The 22,372-nt window shown below is 41.2% G+C and overlaps 1 protein-coding gene across 4 annotated transcripts in view; it reads right to left on the minus strand.

Moving 5' to 3' along the window:
* Positions 1 to 22,372, minus strand: part of ULK4 (unc-51 like kinase 4) — a 1,163,168-nt gene that overhangs the window by 245,004 nt on the left and 895,792 nt on the right. For all 4 annotated transcript variants that reach the window (XM_075315178.1, XM_075315180.1, XM_075315177.1 and 1 more), the window contains exon 35: positions 6,870 to 7,055. In XM_075315178.1, the coding sequence (XP_075171293.1) occupies positions 6,870 to 7,055 (186 nt within the window). The remainder of the gene's footprint in view (positions 1 to 6,869; positions 7,056 to 22,372) is intronic.

Below are 22,372 nucleotides of genomic sequence, written 5' to 3' on the forward strand. Positions count from 1 at the left end.
GAGATCTTAAAATTTATGTTGGGAGACGGCACCTTTGTGAGCCTTTAGATAGCACTGTTAAATGAATTTTCAAACAAGGGCTTGTAGACAATCAATGGTAGAAAAAAAGACAGCAATGACAGAAACCTCACTGCCAATTCTTTTCTACACTGACAGAGTCAGTGTCATTTGGTGTGTGGGGGACGCCATCTTACAATTGTCCTGCCAATTCCCTCTACAGGTAAATACTGTGCCATTATGTGACCTTCATCTATATGGGTAATTATGTGACCAACTGTGTAATATATTACTGACACACTTGTGCCTTTAGCATTGTGATGATTTGCCTGTTACTATTAGGTAGATACTATGCCATTATGTGTTTTTCATGCATATGGGTTAAGATGTGACTATCTGTGTAATATATTACTGACACATTTGTGTCTCCAGTATTTTGATTCTTAATTGGTTAATTATGGTCTGGCTTTACGTTCCTATATTATAGAGGATGCGGCTTGGTGTTCCCAATATTTTTCATCTCCCCGTCTGTTGGGGTTTCTCTTTGTCGAGACGACCTGTTTTAATTATTTTATTATTGTTAATATAGTTTTAAAGATTTTTTTTATGGAAAATTGCTTAAATCTTTAGTGTTTTTCTACACTAACAGTGTCACAAACAAACTGCATTACCAGGGTATAGTCAAGATGGTTTTTCATTCCGTGAAGATAAACTATTCACTGACAGCAACAGACATGCTGAAAACGTTGACAAATTGTAAAAAGTTAAATCCCTAAACTCTTCTCTTATGGATGGCCTGCAGATCTCCTCTGCTCTTTTCTAACAGCACCAAGGTTTTGAGGAAAGTATTCCAAATAGGAATGTAATAAATGCAACTTCAAATTCATCAGACAGCAAAAGGCTTTATAGCATTTCAGCATGTTCTCGACAATGGACTTAAATTTTAGATCTTTGTTGTTATCTGGAAATTTCTTCATGACTCCTTTAAAGGAATCCCAAGCACTTTTATTAACAGCATTAATGTTTTGTTTCAAACATCTTATCGTTCATGAATTTCCGAAAATGCTTTCCTTCAGCTTTGCTTCGGACAAACCCTGAAACTTGGTACACAGGTATTAAAAGCTCTCCTTCTTTTGGTAGAGCCTTCACAAACTGCTTCGTCAGTCCAAGCCAAATGTGGAGCAGTGGCAGGAGAGTTTTAGTGGAATCATTTAAACTTCCTGCAACTGCAGTGAAGGAAATAATTAATTGATCCCTTGCTGATTCTGTAAGCTTGCCCACCGACAAAGACATGAACTGTATAGATAGCATTTTAAGGGTAGGTTGATTTTAAAGTGAACTTGTCAGGTGCAATATGGACCCAGAACCCCTGCATAACTGTCCCTGTATCTAGTATCATAGATAAAGAGTTCAATATAAAACGGATGTCTAAAGATCCTTTATGAAATGCTAATGAGCGCAGGGACTAATTGCAAGGATGTTACTTCCTCTGGCTAGTTGGCCCCTTTAGCACGCACCTGTGTATTATAAGGGATGTTTTACTGAAGATTGACATAGGTTCCCCATCAGGATCCCCATTGATTGCCTCTGAAGTGCATCTGGGAACTGAATGGTGCAAGTCCATGCCACTGAAGGACACAAAGATAGCTGAGCACTGCACTCTATTATCTTCCTCAGAGGGACAGACTTGAATGAGCATCAAGTTACCTTTCAATTTTTTTGGGGCCAAGGTTTAGCAGCTAGGTGAGGACAAGTGACCCAAGTCCATCGTTCTCAAGATTGGTGGTATTTCCAGCATTGGGACATACACCAATCTAATTTAAAGGGCAATTCAAGCCTAAACCTATCCTCTGGATAGGTGATACAATGTTTAGGTTGAAAAAGCCCTTTTCACTTAATTTACATTAAGCTGAATAAACCGTTGCATTTGTGCAATTACTAAAAATTACCCCCCAAAAAAGAGAACTGAGCCCCCCTCCATGTCAGCATGTCTGCATAGGTTGTCCAATTGAAACCATTGCTTTAAATTGATAAAGCATTATTGTTATTAATAAAGTGATACAGATTTTATTGCTATTTCCCAACTGTATTATTTATGAGGAGCTTGGAAACCCTTTAATGTAAAATATCTGAATTCACATAAACAGAGTATTCCAAAGCTAAGCTCATTGTAGTCTAGTCATTTGGTAGAACAGCACACACTAGCTATGAATGTACAAACATTACCTTAGGGAAGCCGAATAAACAGATAATTGTGAGAATAACATCGGAACATAACCTTTATCTGCAATGAAATAACCTGTTTACATATATTACACACTGCGTCCCATAAAAAGGAGCTTTGCTTTGCATTCGCTTATTCTATCTTCTGGAAGTGCTTGCAATGTTATGGGGTTTGCTTTGTGGAACATTAGCTTCCTATATTCTAGCCACACATTATAGCACATCAGTGTGCACTTACATTGCTTGATGATGTATAGGGTAATGTACCTCTGTGATCTGGTCTTGGATATTACATGACTATGACAAGTGATGTTTATTTGTTGCATATTCAGCATATAGAAATTTTCGAATTGCAATTTCCAGTATGGAAAATGTAAGATAAAATACTAATGATAATGATGGGGGTTATCTGCTGTTAGCAAACACAGAGAGAGTTATACTGCCACTTGTGTCTGAGAGTGAATCTGCCATGTTAACATAAAAAACACAAACCACGGGCTGTAGGACTGAACATTATTGCACTGATTACATTTGTTCTAAACTTATGATGTAGTTTACTGGACACATTACAATTTAATGGCTTCTTTTAAAACCATTATAAAAATGTAATATACGGATGCCTTACTAACAGAGTTTGTTCTTTCCCAAACTCCAAGGTAGCTTAAATTCTTCCTTATTTCTTTCGCCTGTCTCCTGTGAGATTTAGTCCAGCTATGCGGTAAACAAAAATACCTATTTGCACAGCATTTTAAGATACCTTCTCCTACTTGTTTGCTTATCATGAGCACATTCCAAAATAAAGGCAATAAAATAATTCATTGCTATAAAAGGACTAGGAGCTTGTACTGATATAAAAGCAACAAATGTGAACAGAAAAGACAATATGGGTCTGACGGAGTGCGTGGTATGTGAGAAGATAAAAGGGCTGATTCAGTACTATCCACATCTTCATCTGATCACATAGTTATAATCACAAACCTGAAGACACAGATATCAGATTAATGGTATAGTATTTACTTGTGAACCTCCTTCTGTTTCATTTTTTTATAATTATTTATACAATAAAATAGAACAAATTTCCCAGACAGTAAAGAGAATAATCTGGACATCAAGGACTGATGCGGGATAAAACCAGAAAAGGCAATGACCTCCTTATCTCATAAATAGTCCCGTCCTTCTCAATCTGCCTTTCTAATGTCAGTATAATAAACTTGGGTAGGAAAACAAGAAGCCGAAGTGGGATGCTAGTTTAATTGACCTGTTAGTCATTTTGTGGCTAAATTTCTAAAGGGGGTGTTACACGCAGCGATATCGCTGGTGAAAGCACCCGCCCCCGTCGGTTGTGCGTCATGGGCAAATCGCTGCCCGTGGCACACAATATCGTTAGGAGCAGTCACACTATACTTACCTGTCTAGCGACATCGCTGTGGCCGGAGAACCGCCTCCTTTCTAAGGGAACGGTTCATTTGGCGTCACAGCGGCGTCACTAAGCGGCCGCCCAATAGAAGCAGAGGGGCGGAAATGAGCGGGACATAACATCCCGCCCACCTCCTTCCTTCCGTATTGCCAGCGGCCGCAGGTAAGCTGTTGTTTGTCGTTCTCGGGGTGTCACACATAGCGATGTGTGCTGCCTCGGGAATGACGAACAACTTGCGTGCTAAACAATCAACGATTTTTTGACAAGGAACGACGTGTCAACGTTGGACGATTTGGTGAGTATTTTCCATTGTTAATGGTCGCTCCTTGCTGTCAAATGCAACGACGTCGCTAACGATGCCGGATGTGCGTCACAGAATCCGTGACCCTGGTGATATATCGTTAGATTGCATGTAATGGGGCCTTAAGACTTTCAAGCTGTTGTGCATGGACATTAGCAACCATATAGACTCCTCTTGCTTACTCTGTGATGCCTAATATCATATATGCACATGAGTGGAAAGCTTTATATGACTGTACAGAAAATGATGACGTCAGGATTACTCATGTGACCGTCAGAATCTTGAGTGTTGTGGACATACACTATGGATGTAAACACTCTATGTCAGTCACCACGTTTATTGCATTCAAGATGGTGGCTTTCACATGGGTAATCACATGACCACTTTCTTGACTGTGTGATTTTCTGCACAGGCACTGAAAACGTCCAGTTAATGTTCAGGTATAAATATTCTGATGACAATACCTGTGCATGTGTAGAATGTTTTCAGCAAGTGTTCAGAAACACTTGTTACATTAACTCATTTTGTCTGTACTAAAATCTATTTGAAGCAAATTAAAATCTAACTCCACTAATCTCTTTAATTTCCAATGTCCTCAGTTCAAAAAACCAGGAACAAAGTGGGACGTATGATCAAACCAAGGCCAAGTTTATCAAGAGTAGATAAAATAATAGACGGATGGGCGCTCCTGTGTGACACCTGGTGGTCCAGTGGGAGAGGGTAAAGTTAGAACCACTAACCTGTTCGGGTTGTGCAAACCTCGCACAACCCCGGTGAACGCTGCTGTTGTATATCACCCACCACACGCCTGAAGGAATCCGGGTTCTGCAATTGGCCAGTCATGTGATGTGGGACGCCACAGCAGGACCTTAGGTTACAGGTCCTATAGTTAGGAAAAGCTCCTCGCTAAGTCAGCTCTGTCCGCTAGCCCCCCAATGAGGGATTGTAAATGGAGAAGAAAGGATGCAGAGGTAGTTATCTGGCGCCAAAGCTTGGAAGCAAGGGAACCAACCACGGTTACATTTACTTCTTTATTCAGAGATCAGAAACATCACTTCACAACATGTTTCGGCAGCATACTCCGCCTTCATCAGGTAACCCGATAAAGGCTGAGTATGCTGCCGAAACATGTTGTGAAGTGATGTTCCTGATCTCTGAATAAAGAAAAAAATGCAACCGTGGTTGGTTCTCCTGCTTCCAAGCTTTGTTGCCCGATAAATACCGCTGCATCCTTTCTTCTCCAAGTTTATCAAGAGTGGCCTTTTTAAACAGTTTTAAATAAAAGCCAACATCTCTTATTTCAGAATATGTTGTCCTGTGTGTATACAAGAAATAACAATATACTTGGCAATTATATGAATTGTATCCTGCATTTTTACCAGTTTTTACCTCTGGAGCCTCTATATCTCAATTTTTCAGTTGTCTCTGACCTGGTGAGAGGACACTAACTGGTGTGAAGTTTACTATACAGAACACAGCACAAGAAATTATTCTAGTTCTTCTTTCCTTAGTCAGAACGTAGAGAAGAAGCAGCCACATGGAAAAGTTATACAGCAGAACTGAGCAGCATAGATGTGCATCCAGCTCTTGTATGAGGTAAAAGACTGGTTAGACAGCTTAGCACAATCTTTCAAAGTCTCCCTTTGCTTGTTTTCTCACTCTACTCATCACTCCTCCTCCCTCCCCTGTCCATAGAGTATATTGAAGATGTTACTTGACAACTCATTGTGTTAGCAGTCTGTCTTGTCAAATTGAGCAAGACCAAAGTGAGCTGGGTTTTCTTTTCACAGTGGATGGCAAGTTCAAAAGGAAAAGTAGGGAAAAAAAGTCCAATAATTGGAGACATAAGCAGATTTTTATGATAAGATATATTACAATGTTTCTTATATTCATATAGGCTATTGATTTATGTAAAATTAGTTGAAAGTACAGTTCCCTTTTAATTAGTTAATTAGTTAATCTTTGGGCTTTGTATATACTGAATCGTGTTTACATTTCTGATCCATAAGAAGCAGGGAGCCTTTAAATGCTATGGAGTGGTGAACAAGGGAGTCATTATTTTTGCTAATGCCTGAACATAACAGTTTGGGATTTTTAATTGCAAAATAGATGTCTAAATAATATTTTTCAAAACCATAAAAGGGTTGTCTGGGACTAACATAATCATGGCCTATTGTATGTTTATGTGAATGGCGGAGGTCCAACACTCAGCACCTCAACCAATCTGCTCCATCAGGGGCAAGGAATAAACAATATGCATAGAGAAACACATAGGCACTGTACATTAGAAAGTGCCCACTGCATAGTACTGCACTTCATCTCCAAATCGCTTTAACACCTGAAGACCTTTTTCAGTCAGTGTGCTACATTACAGGTGATAGTAGACTTTCAGGCCATGTGTACATGGTTATGTGCACCAAACAATAGAGGCCGGAAGAAAAGTTTATGTTTTCTATAAATTCACACTTGGTTAGTATCAAAATATCTTAATCAAGTAATGGATCACAGTGGATTCTAATTGTCTGGCAACTCCACTGATGCATATTTGGGGACAATGTAAAAGAAAACATAATATCAACATTTCTTACAGTTCCAAATGTTGGGGATTCTGTCTCTATAGATTGCAAAAGTTCACATTTTTTTAATGTGAACATGATAAAAAAAGTTATAGCTTAATTCCTACAATGTTTAAGTAAAAAAAAAATATCATTCATGAGTAGAAAGACCACCTACAAATCTTCCTTAGTGATTTTGATCATACTTGAGCATCCATACCATACTGAGCATTAAAATAATGTCATATCTATGTTGTATTGTTAAGGACTATAATTTTTGGGAGATTTATTGTACGTGGCCTTACCTGTTATCCATGTTCGTAACGGTTAACCTAAAATGGCACAGAATATGTAAAACACATGTCGATTGACTTACCAGGCGCTTAATTACTCTCAGGAGGAGTTTTTGCTGCTTGGGTTCTCTCTTTGATACCAAAACTTGAGCAAAACTTTCCATGTTATCTGGGGTCATACTGTCTTGGTTGTCTCCACCATAAAGCTGGACCATTAGTGATAGGCACTGCGATGAGTTTTCGTAGATTTCTGGATCTTCTGATGGCAGCTATAAAGAAAAGCTTCAGCATTATTCTCTACAGGTAAACATTCTGCATTTTCTCTTTTAATTTTGGCAATGTAGGATAACTTTTTTTTTTAATCTATCCAAGAAGCTCTGCTGGTCAATAATATCATCTTTTTAAAAGTAATAGGATGTTGGGAAGCAGTGGAAGAGTCAAAAGTCAAGTGTGCACGAAACAGATATTGGTGCCGATTCAGTAAGACTGGAGTTGAGCAAATGCCCCATTTCGCCCCACTCTTCAACAGCTCTATTTATTTTGCCTGGTAGAGGGTGATGTAAAAACTCCATAAGTCACAAAATGTTAGCACAACTCTGTCAGTATTTCAATATTGGCGGTTTTGGCACGCCCTTAGTCTAATGTGAATGGAGTTTTTAACACTAAATAAAAAAAAAATCTGTCAATTCTCACCCCAGTCAGTCATTTGCAGCTCGGTGAGCACATCCACAACACGGAAGTGTGCAAACTAGCAGTGTATTGGCTACAAAACATATAAGACTAATGCTGAAATTTTGCTCATGTGAAGGAACACACTGACTTGACTATATAGAGATTAGCAAAAAGATTTGCAAGACTCTGGTCCAGCGGTCACATCAGTTGTTGGTGGCTTCCAGACCAGAGCCCTGTGAACCTAAGACTAGCTGACTACATAAACTGATTAGTAAGCCTACTTATCAGAAGAAGCATAAGAGTTCTAGTGGGTAGAAGTTCCAGGAGTCTACTCCAGCAGCCACAGACTGCTGAGGTGGCAGCTGCATATGTGGTCAGTGTCCTGTCCATTGTTCACACATATAGCACACTGACCTTAAATATAAATCATATTTAAGGTCAGTGTGCTATATGTGTGAACAATGGACAGGACACTGACCACATATGCAGCTGCCACCTCAGCAGTCTGTGGCTGCTGGAGTAGACTCCTGGAACTTCTACCCACTCTAAACTGCTCCATATGCAATATAAGCTATAGATTTACATCCATTTTTAGAGATATGTTGATATCTCATGAATTTAATTTTGGTTTTATCAATTCAATTTAAATTCAATTTAAGCATGTAAAAAAAATATAATGCATATTATAAAACCTCAAATCTGTTTCCCAGTCAGCCAAAAGTAAATATACTAATAAACAATATTTGCCAAAGGAAACAAGAGGTACCCTAACTAAAGACCCATAAAATTTAACTTTTATTCACTCATTTTATTTTGGTTCATAAATGACCAAAAACCTCATTAAAATTTCAGGTAGCAAGGTGGTATGTTATATTTAGTCATTATTGAAATATTGATTATCACAGGAATTGGAATGGCCGCGGACCAAAGATACCTATCTATCTATCGGTTTAAATTATATCCTACCCTACATCTGTTAATTAAAAAGTTCAGCTACAAGCCTCCCCAACATGTTTCCATGTTTCACCATGACTGGGTTCAATCAGAGGAGCCACTCAAAGTCAGCAGTCAAGGTGATCTTAAACCAGGGTCAGGTCAAGATCAGCACACTCAGACGAAACCGAATAGCACATTTTTGGTGTCCATTTTCTCATGCTATTACTTGTAGAAGTGAATAAATTGGGGTTAAAGCAACATTTTTAGGTAAAATGTAATTTTTTGTATTCCACTGTGCTTTAATTCCTGTGAAGCACCTAAAGGGTTAATAGACTTCTTGGATGTGTTTTTAGAGACATGAGAGATGTCATTTTTTAAAATGTTGTCACTTTTGAATATTTTCTGTCACCTCTCCAGGTCACTTCATATTTGATGTGGTCCCTAAAAAATGGTTTTGTAAATTTTGTTGGAAAAATGAGAAAAAGCTGATAAACTTTGAACCCTTCTAAATTCCTAGCCCAAAAACTTATGTTTAAAAAATGGTGCTGATATAAAGTAGACACGTGGGAAATGTTATTTATTAACTGTTTTATATTAGATTACTTTGGTTTATGGGCATAAAAAAAATAAAATGTAAAAATTCTGAAATGTTTGCCAAATTTCGTAGGAGGCTTTTCACAAGCGCAAAAAATATCATCCTAAATTTACCACTACCATAAAGTACAATACAGTATGTCATAAAAAAAAAACCAATTGCAGAATCATTGGGATCCGTTGAAACTTTCCGGAGTTATTACCTCATAAAGTGACATTGGTCAGATTTCTAAAATTTGGACTAGTCATTAGGGTAAAATTGGCTGTCACTAAGGGGTTAAATATATAAATAGAAAAAACAAGGTGCGCACAAGTATGCATTTAAATAATGGTAACAGAAAGTTGGTCAAGAGAAGCCAGAATTACTATATAGGTTATTTGTGTGTATACCCACAAAGAGAGAGGCTGATGTACCGGGTACTTGATCCCAGTGCTCTCAATATGTCATGTAATGTACTCAGTTGGCTAAATGTAGATAGCATCCAAGCAAAGTAAACTACAATCATTGTGAAGAAGGCCCCCAGTCCATATGGAATGCATCCAATAGTTCTTAAGAAACAGCTCAGATAATGCTGTGCCAATATAGAAAAAATGCAGATACTCTAGTGACTGATACTGTGTCTACTTACTGGTGCAAAGCTAATGTGGTATCCATTTTGAAAAATGGCTCTGGATCTTTTTTGTGTAATTATATTCCAATAGACTTAACATCGATTGTGGAAAAAAAATTGTTTGATAGGCACAATGTACAGGAGTATGATGAAGAAAATTAAATTATATGTTATAGCCAGCACAGTATTACTAAGTACAGTAGTTGCAAAATATCCTGCTAAGTTTTTATGAAGAATATCTGTATAAAACTAGAAACCTAGGTAGAAGAGTAGCTGTGGATATAGTGTTTTTGGGCTTTGCAAAGGCATTTGACACTGTCCCAAATAAATACCTATCAGTAGCTTAAGGTTTATAGGCTGAGAAAGTAAGGGTTTGATTGAAAACTGTCTCAAAGAAGGCACTTAGAGAGTTGTGATGAACGACTGCTACTCCAAATAGTCCCAACTTATAAGTGGTGTATGACAAGGCTCGGTGCTTGATCTGCTCTTATTCTACTTTTATATTAATGATATACAATAAAAGACTATAATATTGTTTCTATTTTTGCAGATGAAACCAAACATCAAACTGTAGTAGTGAAATCTTTAGAAGATATTTATTAATTTCAAGTTGAAATGGACAGTGTTTGGCCATTAATTTGTCAAATTGGATAAATGTAAAGTTATGCATCTGGGCATTGACAACCAATGAGCACCATACCTTCTAGAAGGAGCTAACAAGGAGAGTCACTTGTAGAGAAGGATCTGGGTATACTTCTTGATACCTGACTAAATAACAGCATGTAATGTCAATCAGAAGCTTCAAAGGCCAGCAAGATTTTGTCATATAAAATGCATGAACGCTAAGATATGAATACAATCTTTTCATTCTACAAAGTATACGTCCGACCTCATCTAGAATAAGCAGTTCAGCTCTGGAGAGCAGTTCATAGAAAAGATGCATTAAAATTAGAAAAGTACAAAAAGAACCTCAAAACTGATAAGGGGCAAGGAAAATCTTAGTTATGATGAAACATTAAAAAATTTACATTCATTTAGTTTTGAGAACAGACATCTAAGTGCGTACATGATTTAATTGTACAAGTATATTAATCTTCAATACAAAAAATATCACAAAAAGCGAAAAAAAGATTCAATCTCCATAGACGGCAAGGCTTTATTACCAATATGTTACAACTGAACCCTTTCACTCTCACTGGGATTGATAAACCAGGGGAGATGTAAATCCATAAGTCCCAAAGGTCCCAAAACAGGCTAGAACGTGCCCTAGACGTGACCTTAATTTGTCCCTATGTGACGGCGGACGTTCACACCCCAAGATCTCGCAATGGCGCCCCATTTTGTCGACGGCTGACCCCCGAGTGTCTTTAACTGCCCCTAAGCTATAAAACAAGTGTAACACAAAAACAACAGAAATGAAGTTCACACAGGCAGAGGGTGAAACACAGGGCTAGGAACATGCAAAAACAGTTAGGATTAAAAAAAAAAAAAAAAAGAATATCAGAATATGTGAAAACCCTCCCAAACCAAACCAAACCAAAATAGGAGATAACTGGGAAAGGATTCACACAAAAACTGCAGGGAATAGCAATGTCTCAGTAAGAAAAACTTAACCGATGGTCTGGGCCTACAGACAACCATCCATCCAGAAATATAGCGAGCATTGAGTAATGTGAATACACCTATTAATAGACCCTGTCAAAATGTGATTAGGCAAACCAAATGAGAAATGGCACACAACTGAATAGAAGTGAATCAGGAAGGCAAAACCGACAAACACAAAACAGGCTGTGGCCCAACCCAGAGGGAAACCGACAAACGACTAGATCACTCGTTCACACCCCGGAGAGGAGCCATGAAACAATAGTTCTTTACTAAGATGTATTAATCAATGGACAGCCTACCTAAGCAGATGGTCATAGCAGAAACCATTGATGGTTTCAAAAAGGACTTTGATTCTTAATTTTTAGAAGAAAATAAATACTTATGTACAAATACGTAAAATTCTTGTTTTGAATGTGGATTCAGTGTATCGACACTCGGGATACAGACTTTAGATTGGATCATGCATTATGAATGTACCTAAACCCCATTCCCTTTATAATTTCTAATCACTTGATTGAACTTCATGGACATGTCTTTTTTCAAATGTACTATGTAACTATACTTTTATTATCCTGTACAATCCCTTTAATAGATACTACTTTCTCAATTCAACTAAATATCATTGTAATAAACCCAATATAAAGAAAGAAAGGTCTGCAATCCAGTACAGGTGAACTGTTGTAAACCTATTTGATTAATAAATGTAACAAAGGAACAGTGTAATACAGCTTTGCATCACACTTGGGGCTTGCATACCTAAAATAAAGAAATATATTGTACTGTATGATATCTGCAGAATCATACTACATATACCTAAGAGAGTAAAGCAAGTAATTCTGTGGCGGCAGACTACTGTATGACTGATGGCTGCACTTTCTAGAGCTGTCAATTTGTCATCTCTCTCAAGCTATAATTCCACGTTGAAGAAACAAGAGAAAAAAATAGAAAACTACAATCTATTTTCAGAATGACTGCATCAAGCAGCTACTCAAAGCAACATGAAATAGCTTTTCTTTTCTGCGGATGTGAAAGCTAGGCTTTCACCCCACAAATCATAGCACATAAGTAAATTGCATTGATTTACTTCCTCCACAAGGAACCTTTCTCTCAGAGGTATTCACTTAGGTAGCAACAACCTTGAAATACCAATCAGAAGATGCTAATAAAAAAACAAATTTATGAGGTGTTTAAGGGTAACACACAAATTATAGAGCACTGCAGCACAATATACTTGGGACATACAAATCTATGTAATACAGGAGACTGACCGCAAGAGTACTATGTGCAAGAAGCAGTTATAAATATTTATTAAAAATGGCTGTCTGGAGAAAAATATATAACCTACATTGCCTGAAATAATAATCCTTTACTTGGCAAAACCACTAATCAGATTTATTACAGAGAACAATATTCTTTAAAGATGACCTCTCTAGTCAAAAGTGGAAATGTATTGCCCCTATTCAATCTTTACTACTCCCCTGAGTTTGCCATTTTTGTTTTTATATCAAATGGCTCCAGATATTTGGATCTTTTTATTTAGTGTAAATCATTATAGGGTGGCACAGTGGGTCAGTGGTTAGCACTGCAGTCTTGCAGCGCAAGGGTCCTGGGTTTAAATCCCACCAAGGAAAAGATCTTCAAGGAGTTTGTATGTTCTCCCCGTGTTTGCGTGGGTTTCCTCCGGTTTCCTCCCACATCCAAAGACATACAGATAGAGTAATTTAGATTGTGAGCAATGGGGACAGTGTTGCCAATGTGTATAAAGCGGTGTGGAATTAATGGCGCTATATAAGTGAATAAATATTGTTATATTATTATTATTATTATTATAGTCTTAAGAAAGGACGTCTGTCTGCCAGGATTCTCTGGTGGGGGAAGAGGTGCGGTGCATTTCGGCTGCTCTGCATTGTTAGACTGTGAGCCATGGTCTCTTCACAAAAACCATAAAAATTAGCACTAAATAAATAGGACCTCTCTGGAACCGTACTGTGGATTTAAAAAAAAAAAACAAAACAAAATAATCAGGGAAATGGCAGGAAGAAAATAAGAGCAAACACTGGTCACTTTGACCTGATGACCGATCCTCTTAAATTAAGGCTTTATGCACATCAGGTATGAAGTAAAGATGAACCGATCTTTTGTAATTCAAATTCACATACTTTGCAGAATTTTCCTAAAAAGTTAAATTTGCTGTAAATAAATTTGCATAAATCACTTAATTAAAATGACTCTAATTGCCTGGAAACTATGTATAGAATACTGTGAGTTCCCCATGGAGTCAATTGCATACATTTTAAGATCTGTAATGCAGACAGAGCACAGTTAGGAGAAAATGGATGGTTACCATTGGTAACCTACTCTACTGTATATTTAACAACCCTCTGCATTAACAGACTTTTTTGGCTACCTAAAACATATAAACGAAGACAGATGCAGCTATTGCTATCCAGGTGGTGAAAACAGAAGAATCTGTGGCATTATTACACAGTTAGGTGTAATATTTATTTCTGTTTGGGGAGCATAAAGAGCTGTAGACTTTGCTACATGAAGAAGCAATAGCTTTTTCATAAGCCATCCAAAAATTATCCCTTTAATTAGGGAGACAAACAGTGTTTTATACTGTTTAAAATGTAAAGACGTAACGTCCTCGCAACCAGAAATTATAAAAATAAAATCTCTTTTTTGGGGCTACGCAACTGGTTTGCTAATCACAAAATGATTAAGCAATTATAAATCCTTTTTTCTGGAGGCAAAACAGGAGTATGGTTTTCAACATAAAGAAGTGGTTTCTTTTCACTAAGTTTTATTTTTAACAAATTAATCCTATTTTCAGAGCTATTTCTTGAGGATACAAAAACATGACAACACATTTCCCAGCATCAGAAGTACTGTCTAACACTATACAGTACTTTGCGAAAGTTTTCACTTACTTGCCATTTTTCGTGTTTTGCTACCCAACAACCTTGAATTTCATGGCTTCTTTTTTTGAGGGTCTGCATCAGTTCATGTAATGAACATGCCAACAAATGTGAACACTTGGTTTTCATTTTATTGTGAAGTAAACAAATAGGACAAAAAAAACCGAAAAATTCAGTGTGTATAACTATTCACCCTGCTAAAATCAGTACTTTGTAGCGCCTCTTTTTACAGCAATTACAGCTTCAGTTTGTTTTGGATAAGTCTCTATGAGCTTTCCACATCTTGCTACTAGCATATTTGCCCATTTCTCAAGGCAAAACTGCTCCAGCTTCTTCAAGTTAGATGGTGTCCTCTGGGGAACAGCAATCTTTAAGTCTGACCACAAATTTTCAATTGGACTAAAGGTATTGGCTTTGACCAGGAGCGTCAAATAGATTTACACGTTTCAACTTAAACTACTCGACATAGCGTTTACCTTGGTGACCAAAAATTTCAATTTTGATCTCATCTGCCCACAGGACCTTACTCCATACATTTTGGGTGTCTCCCACATGTCTTTTGGTAAAATCACCCAAGCCTTCCAATTTTTTACTGTAAGTAAAGGCTTTTTTCTGGCCATTCTTCCATGAAGGCCGAAATTATGGAGTGGTATGGCTTATTGCAGTAGTGTGGACAGATATTCCAGCGTCTGCTTGGGAACTCTGCAGATTTTTCAGGGTTACTTTTGGTCTCTGTGCTGCTACTCTGATTAATACCCTCCTTACCCGGGCTGAGGGTTTTGGTGGGCAGCCAACTCTCATGTCAGGTTTGTTGTGGTACCATGTTCTTTCTATTTGATGATAATAGATTTGATGGTGCTCTGGAAGATCATCAGAGATTGGGATATTTTTCTAAAACCCAACCCTGACTTATACTTCTCAACAACTTTGTACCTGACTTGTTCGGAGATCTCCTAGGTCTTCATGATGTTGTTTGGTTAGTGGTGCCTCTTGCTTAATGGTGTTGCTGTCTCTGTCTCTATGGCCTTTCAGAAAAGATGTGTATATACTGGAAGACCATGTGACACTTAGATTGCACAAAGGTGGACTTCCTTTCACTGCACATGTGACTTATGAATATAATACCTTGTGTCATGATGTATTTTACCTTCTCACTGTATTTGCTGTAATACTATGTCAGGATGTGATGTCACTTTCCTTTGGTTGTACTTACTGAACACTTTGAAATGTCTTGGGATGTAAGTAACCATACCTTCCCCCCATCTCCTGTGTCTCTGGGCCCATAATGCAATTATCTCCTGTCCACACAGCCAGGGGAACTTCTCATTGTTTCGTAAGCAGTGGATAACGCCAACTACACAAACCTGTAGACATCTCGGAGCCAACCTTCTAGAATCTTCTAGTGGGCCCAACCATTGCATAGACCCCTACCCCTGAGGGGCGGGCCCACGAGCTCAAACAATTCACTCCTGTTTCTAAATGCAGTTGGGAGTTGAGTTTTTGAAGAGGAAGGGAGCGAGATCTGAATCTGCGGACAGACCTCGCCGTCCAGTGGATTGTGTGGGATTTCTGGGACTCTGAAAAGGACTATTACGTTGTGATCTGGCACTTTGGATTATCGGGAGGTGCCCCCGAATCTGTTTTATTTGGACTTGTCGTGTGCTGTTCCTGTATTCCTGTTAGTAAACCTGTTGGATTATCCTCGGCCTGTTGTCTCTCTTTGCTCTGATGTACACCCCGTCACAAACTGGTGGCAGCGGCGGGATCAGAGCAGAAGAAATGGAGGACAACAGCCAATCGACGTCTGAAACCAGAACCTCAGGATACAGGAACTGGACTGTGGCGAGTCTACAAACAAAGGCCCGTGAATTAGGTGTCGGCTACAAAGGACTCTCTAAGGAGCAACTAATTGAGGCATTGGAACACGCTTGCCTGCAAGATGGCACCGAGGAACAATTTCCACAGCAAGGGGAGCAAAGACGGGAGCCGGAGGTGAATACCCAAAAAAGTCAATGGGTTGTGTGGTACAAGGAAAAGATGGCACTGCTTGGAGATGAGGCCACCATAGAAGATAAGAGGGAGGCCATGCGTGGAGCTGAAGAGAAGGAGCGCAGGATGGAGGAGATGGCATTGCTGGATAAGCAGCTCGCTGTGGAAGCCGCGAGAGGTTCCAGACAGACTGTAACCCCAGCACCCATCATGAGGGAACTTCCCAGAGTGTCCCGCAAAGACTTCAAGCAGTTTAATGAGGCTGCTGGTGACATTGAGGGCTTCTTCCAGGACTTTGAGCATCAGTGTCGATTAATGGAAGTCCCAGAAAGGGAGCGCGTCCGGCATCTGGTTGGGCTCTTAGAGGGTGGAGCTGCTGCAGCCTATAGAGCTATGGACCCTCGGTGGAACTGTGAGTATGCGGATATTAAACAGACTATTCTAGAACATTATGCTGTAACGCCAGACACTTACAGGACTCAGTTCCGTACTCTAGCATGTGATGAGGAAGTGTCCTTCAAGATGTATGCCCACAAACTCAAACATCTGTGGCATCGTTGGTTGGAGGCAGAGGAGGCCTTAACCTTGGAGACCGTCCTCCAGGTCCTCCTAAAAGAGCAGTTTTACTTCAAGTGCCCCGCTGAGATCCGGGAATGGGTGCGTGAAAGGAGACCAGCCACTGTGGAGGAAGCTGCAGCTCTAGCTGATGAGGCTCTCACCATCAAGCCTCAGTGGAAAAAAATACTACCCAGTGAGAAAAAAAAACACCAACCCCCCAACGCTGGTGGCCCCTGGTCCTTCTGGCCCCAATGTTCACCATCACCCTAGACCGTCAACTCATGGGGACCTTCGTGTGACTGTGCCTCGCATTACTCATGCTCCACCTTTGGGAATACGACGCGGAGGAAGAATCCCAGAGCGCAGATGTTATGGATGTGGGCAGCCTGGGCACATGCAATTCCAATGTCCAGGTGTTCGTAGACAGAACAGCTACCGACCGCCTTTGCCTGTTCATTACCTACAGACACCTTCACCAGGAGAAGAGCTGGATTCTGTGCCTGATGACTTGCCAAGTGACTCAGATATCCTGGCTCCCCTACCCGGAGTCTATGGGGTGCGAGCTCCAGCCACCTGTTCTTCTGATCTTCAGGACAAACATCTACAGGAGGTCGTGCTGGATGGCCAAAAAGTTGTTGGCTTCCGTGACACTGGGGCTTTCCTCACCATAGCCGATCCCCGAGTAATTCAACCACAAGCAATTCAAAAGGGACCAGGAATTGCCATTGAACTGGCAGGAGGTACCCAGAGATATATTCCAAGAGCGAGTGTGACCCTGGATTATGGCTTTGGGGCAAAACAATGTGTGGTCGGTGTGATGAGCGGCCTCCCTGCAGACGTTCTTCTAGGAAATGATGTGGGGAATCTTCATTGCCACTTTGTCGGTGCGGTAACCAGAAGTCAAGCCAAGAGAGCAGCCCATGTGGACGTGTACAACCCATGCATGGAACTGAGGCCACCAGAACTGCCATTACAGCCGGTGAGTGATTCTTCTTGTGGGGATAATATGAATGTTACTTGGGATAAAGTTCAGTTTAGACAAGAAGTAGAGACTGACCCCACCCTTGCTAGTTTTAGAACTCGGGCTGAAATAGGGCAGCTAGGGGAAAACGGAGAAAGAATTATCAGAGAAAATGGACTTCTGTATCGGGTTGCCAATGCCGACTCCCTAGATAAGCCCTGGACTTATAGAAAACAGCTGATTGTTCCTCAGAAGTACAGAATTCCCCTATTACACCTGGCTCATGACATTCCTACGGCTGGCTATCAAGGCAAAACCCGCACCGAGAGACGATTGACTCAAACTTTTTATTGGCCGGGGATTTCCCAAGCAGTGGCGCATTTCTGCCGAACTTGTGACATATGTCAGCGTAGAGGGCGACCCGGAGATCACCCAAAGGCACCCCTGCAACCGCTCCCTATAATAGAAGAACCCTTTCAAAGAGTAGCTGTTGATATCATTGGACCTCTGGCTAAACCAAGTAAATCTGGAAAGCAGTACATTCTCACTGTTGTGGACTACGCCACCCGATATCCAGAAGCCGTGGCCTTGTCAAGTATCTCTGCAGCCAAGGTGGCCGAGGCCTTGGTTATTATTTTTACCAGAGTAGGATTCCCCAGTGAGATCTTGTCGGACCAAGGCTCCCAGTTTATGTCAGAGTTGGTCCAGTGTCTGTGGCGCACCTGTGGAGTACGAGCGATCCGAACGACCCCGTATCATCCCCAAACAAATGGACTTTGTGAACGATTCAACGGCACTCTGAAGAATATGCTGAGGGCCTTCACGGACCGAGATTCAGACTGGGAGAAGTACCTACCCCATCTCTTGTTTGCCTATCGGGAAGTTCCCCAGGAGTCCACTGGGTTCTCCCCCTTTGAACTACTCTATGGAAGAAAGGTCCGAGGACCCTTAACCCTGCTCAAGGAATACTGGGAGGGGCAAGTTGAAGATACAGGAACCCCTGTTGTCCCTTATGTCCTAAAGCTGCGAGAAACCTTGGCCCAACTTGCTAGTTTTGCACAGAGTCATTTGCGTATGGCTCAAACCAGACAGAAGACATGGTATGACCGTAACGCACGCTATCGGGAGTTTGTAGAAGGACAACAAGTCTTAATGATTGTTCCCCATCGGCAGAATAAACTGCAGACCACATGGGAGGGTCCCTTCCGGGTTCTCAGAAAACTGAATGATACCAATTACCTTCTTGCTTTAGATGATCAGGGGCTAAGGCAAAAGACTGTCCATGTGAATATGATTAAGGAGTACCATGACCGGAACATTCCAATGATAGCAAGCTGTCGGTTGGCTTCAGAAGATGGTCAAGAGGATGAGGACTCTCTACCTGATCTCGTGGAAGCAGCGAGAGCCCCATCCACTGTGGAACAGGTTCCCCTGGGAGATTACCTGGACTCCTTACAGAAAATCCAGATGCTGGAAGTGCTTCAACAGAGACGGGCTGCTTTCTCATCCCAACCAGGTCGAACCACCGTCACCCAACATCATGTGGACACTCAGGGCATCCGTCCCATACAACTGGCTCCTTACCGGGTACCTGAATCAGTTCGAAACACCATGCAGCACGAACTGGAGGAGATGTTACAGCTTGGGGTAATCCAGGCCTCCCATAGCCCTTGGGCCTCCCCTGTGGTGTTAGTACCCAAGAAGGATGGGAGTACTCGATTTTGTGTGGACTATCGGCGACTAAACGACCATACCGTCAGCGATCCTTACCCAATGCCTCGTATTGACGAACTTCTAGACCGACTGGCTGGGTCCCGATATGTCACTACCTTGGATCTCAGTAAGGGATACTGGCAGATCCCTCTAACGGATGAAGGGAGAGAACGGTCCGCTTTTATAACCCCCTTTGGTCTGTATGAATTTCTAAGCATGCCTTTTGGAATGAAAAATGCCCCGGCCACCTTCCAGAGAATGGTGGATCAGATCCTCCGGGGATGTGATGACTTTGCTTGTGCCTACTTGGATGATATCGCCGTCTTCAGCCACACATGGGAGGAACATCTGAATCAAGTAGCCATTATTTTGGACCTGATTCTTGCAGCCGGCCTAACTATTCGACCCGATAAATGCCAATTGGGGATGGGGGAAGTCCAGTACCTAGGACATAGAGTGGGAGGAGGGAAGCTCCGACCTGAGCCTGCCAAAATCCAGGCTATTAGAGACTGGCCTGTACCCCAAACTAAGAAACAAGTTATGGCTTTTCTGGGCACTGCCAGTTATTACCGAAAATTTGTTTCTCATTTCAGTACTGTGGCCAAGCCTCTTACCGACCTGACCAAGAAAACAATGCCCCGGCTGGTGATCTGGACTCCAGCCTGTGATGAGGCTTTTAACCGGCTGAAGGATGCTTTGATCTGCGATCCTGTCCTGGCTGCTCCAGACTACAAGAGGAGATTCATTGTGCAAACGGATGCCTCTGCTTATGGACTGGGAGCTGTCCTCAGCCAGGTGAATGCAGCTGGGGACGAGCACCCCATCGCCTATCTCAGCCGGAAACTGCTGGACCGAGAAGTGGGCTATGCAACTGTTGAGAAGGAATGTCTGGCTGTAGTGTGGGCCCTTAAGAAACTACGGCCGTATCTGTATGGACGGGAATTCACTGTGGTTACTGATCACAATCCCCTCACCTGGCTGAACAGAGTCTCTGGGGACAATGGACGCTTACTGCGATGGAGCCTGGCTCTGCAGCCCTATAACTTTACCATACAATATAGAAGGGGCAGCCAACACCAAAATGCAGATGGACTGTCCAGGCAAGAGGAGCCTTGAGTCCTGTCAGCCATGCCTGCGTGTACTTAACCAGCGACCTGTAGAGGTCCCTAGTACGTACACAAGTTGGGAGGGGAAGGAATTGTCATGATGTATTTTACCTTCTCACTGTATTTGCTGTAATACTATGTCAGGATGTGATGTCACTTTCCTTTGGTTGTACTTACTGAACACTTTGAAATGTCTTGGGATGTAAGTAACCATACCTTCCCCCCATCTCCTGTGTCTCTGGGCCCATAATGCAATTATCTCCTGTCCACACAGCCAGGGGAACTTCTCATTGTTTCGTAAGCAGTGGATAACGCCAACTACACAAACCTGTAGACATCTCGGAGCCAACCTTCTAGAATCTTCTAGTGGGCCCAACCATTGCATAGACCCCTACCCTTGAGGGGCGGGCCCACGAGCTCAAACAATTCACTCCTGTTTCTAAATGCAGTTGGGAGTTGAGTTTTTGAAGAGGAAGGGAGCGAGATCTGAATCTGCGGACAGACCTCGCCGTCCAGTGGATTGTGTGCGATTTCTGGGACTCTGAAAAGGACTATTACGTTGTGATCTGGCACTTTGGATTATCGGGAGGTGCCCCCGAATCTGTTTTATTTGGACTTGTCGTGTGCTGTTCCTGTATTCCTGTTAGTAAACCTGTTGGATCATCCTCGGCCTGTTGTCTCTCTTTGCTCTGATGTACACCCCGTCACACCTTGCACCCAAATTTTTTAGGGGCTTTATAGTAAAAGAGGTAAATACATATGAACGTGGCAATTTTTTATCTATTTTATTCCATAAATTAAAATTTGGCAACATTTTTTAACTTCACTTCCCCAATGTAAACTATTTAATGCATCACGCACAAATCGGATTACAAAAATATTTAAACAGGTTGTAAGGTAACAAAATAGGTAAAAAGCCAAAAGGGGTGAATACTTTCGCAAGGCACTGTAAAACACAGTGGGCAGCAAGGAGAAGTTTGACTGGTGTGGCTTTGCAGTGGATTTGGTAGGAGCAGCAAAGTAGAGAGTGAGGGCAGGGCAGGCAAGGAGATGCTTAACAGTTTAGAGCCAGCATCAGTAGCCCAAGCAACAGCAATACTGTTGAGAACTATTAAATCTAGTGGGCAGTGAGGAGGTGTGTGACTGGGCAGCAACTGCAGGAGTAGCAGTGTGCTAGGGAGTTAAGACAGGGCAGGCGAAAAGATTCTACAGTCATGGCCAAACGTTTTGAGAATGCTACAAATATTAATTTTTACAAAGTCTACTGCTTAAGTTTTTCTAATGGCAATTTCCATATACTCCAGAATGTCATAAAGAGTGATCAGCTTAACAGCAATTACTTGCAAAGTCAATATTGGCTAAGAAAATGAACTTTAACCCCCAAAACACATTTCAACATCATTGCATTCCTGCCTTAAAAGGAGCAGCTAACATTGTTTTAGTGATTGTTCCATTAACACAGGTGTGGGTGTTGATGAGGACAGGGCTGGCGATCAATCAGTCATGATTAAGAAAGAATTACACCACTGGACACTTTAAAAGGAGGCTGGTGCTTGGTATCATTGTTTCTCTTCAGTTAACCATGGTTATCTCTAAAGAAACACGTGCCGCCATCATTGCTCTGCACAAAAATGGCCTAACAGGGAAGAGTATCGCAGCTACAAAGATTGCACCTCAGTCAACAATCTATCGCATCATCAAGAACTTCAAGGAGAGAGCTTCCATTGTTGCCAAAAAGGCTCCTGGGCGCCCAAGAAGGACCAGCAAATGCAAGGACCATATCTTAAAACTGTTTCAGCTGCGGGATCAGACTACCAGCAGTCCCGAGCTAGCTCAGCAATGGCAGCAGGCTTGTGTGAGTGCTTCTGCACGCACTGTGAGGCGGAGACTCTTTGAGCAAGGCCTGGTTTCAAGGAGGGCAGC

This window comes from Anomaloglossus baeobatrachus, chromosome 6 (assembly GCF_048569485.1).
Source record: "Anomaloglossus baeobatrachus isolate aAnoBae1 chromosome 6, aAnoBae1.hap1, whole genome shotgun sequence".
Lineage (NCBI taxonomy): Eukaryota > Metazoa > Chordata > Amphibia > Anura > Aromobatidae > Anomaloglossus > Anomaloglossus baeobatrachus.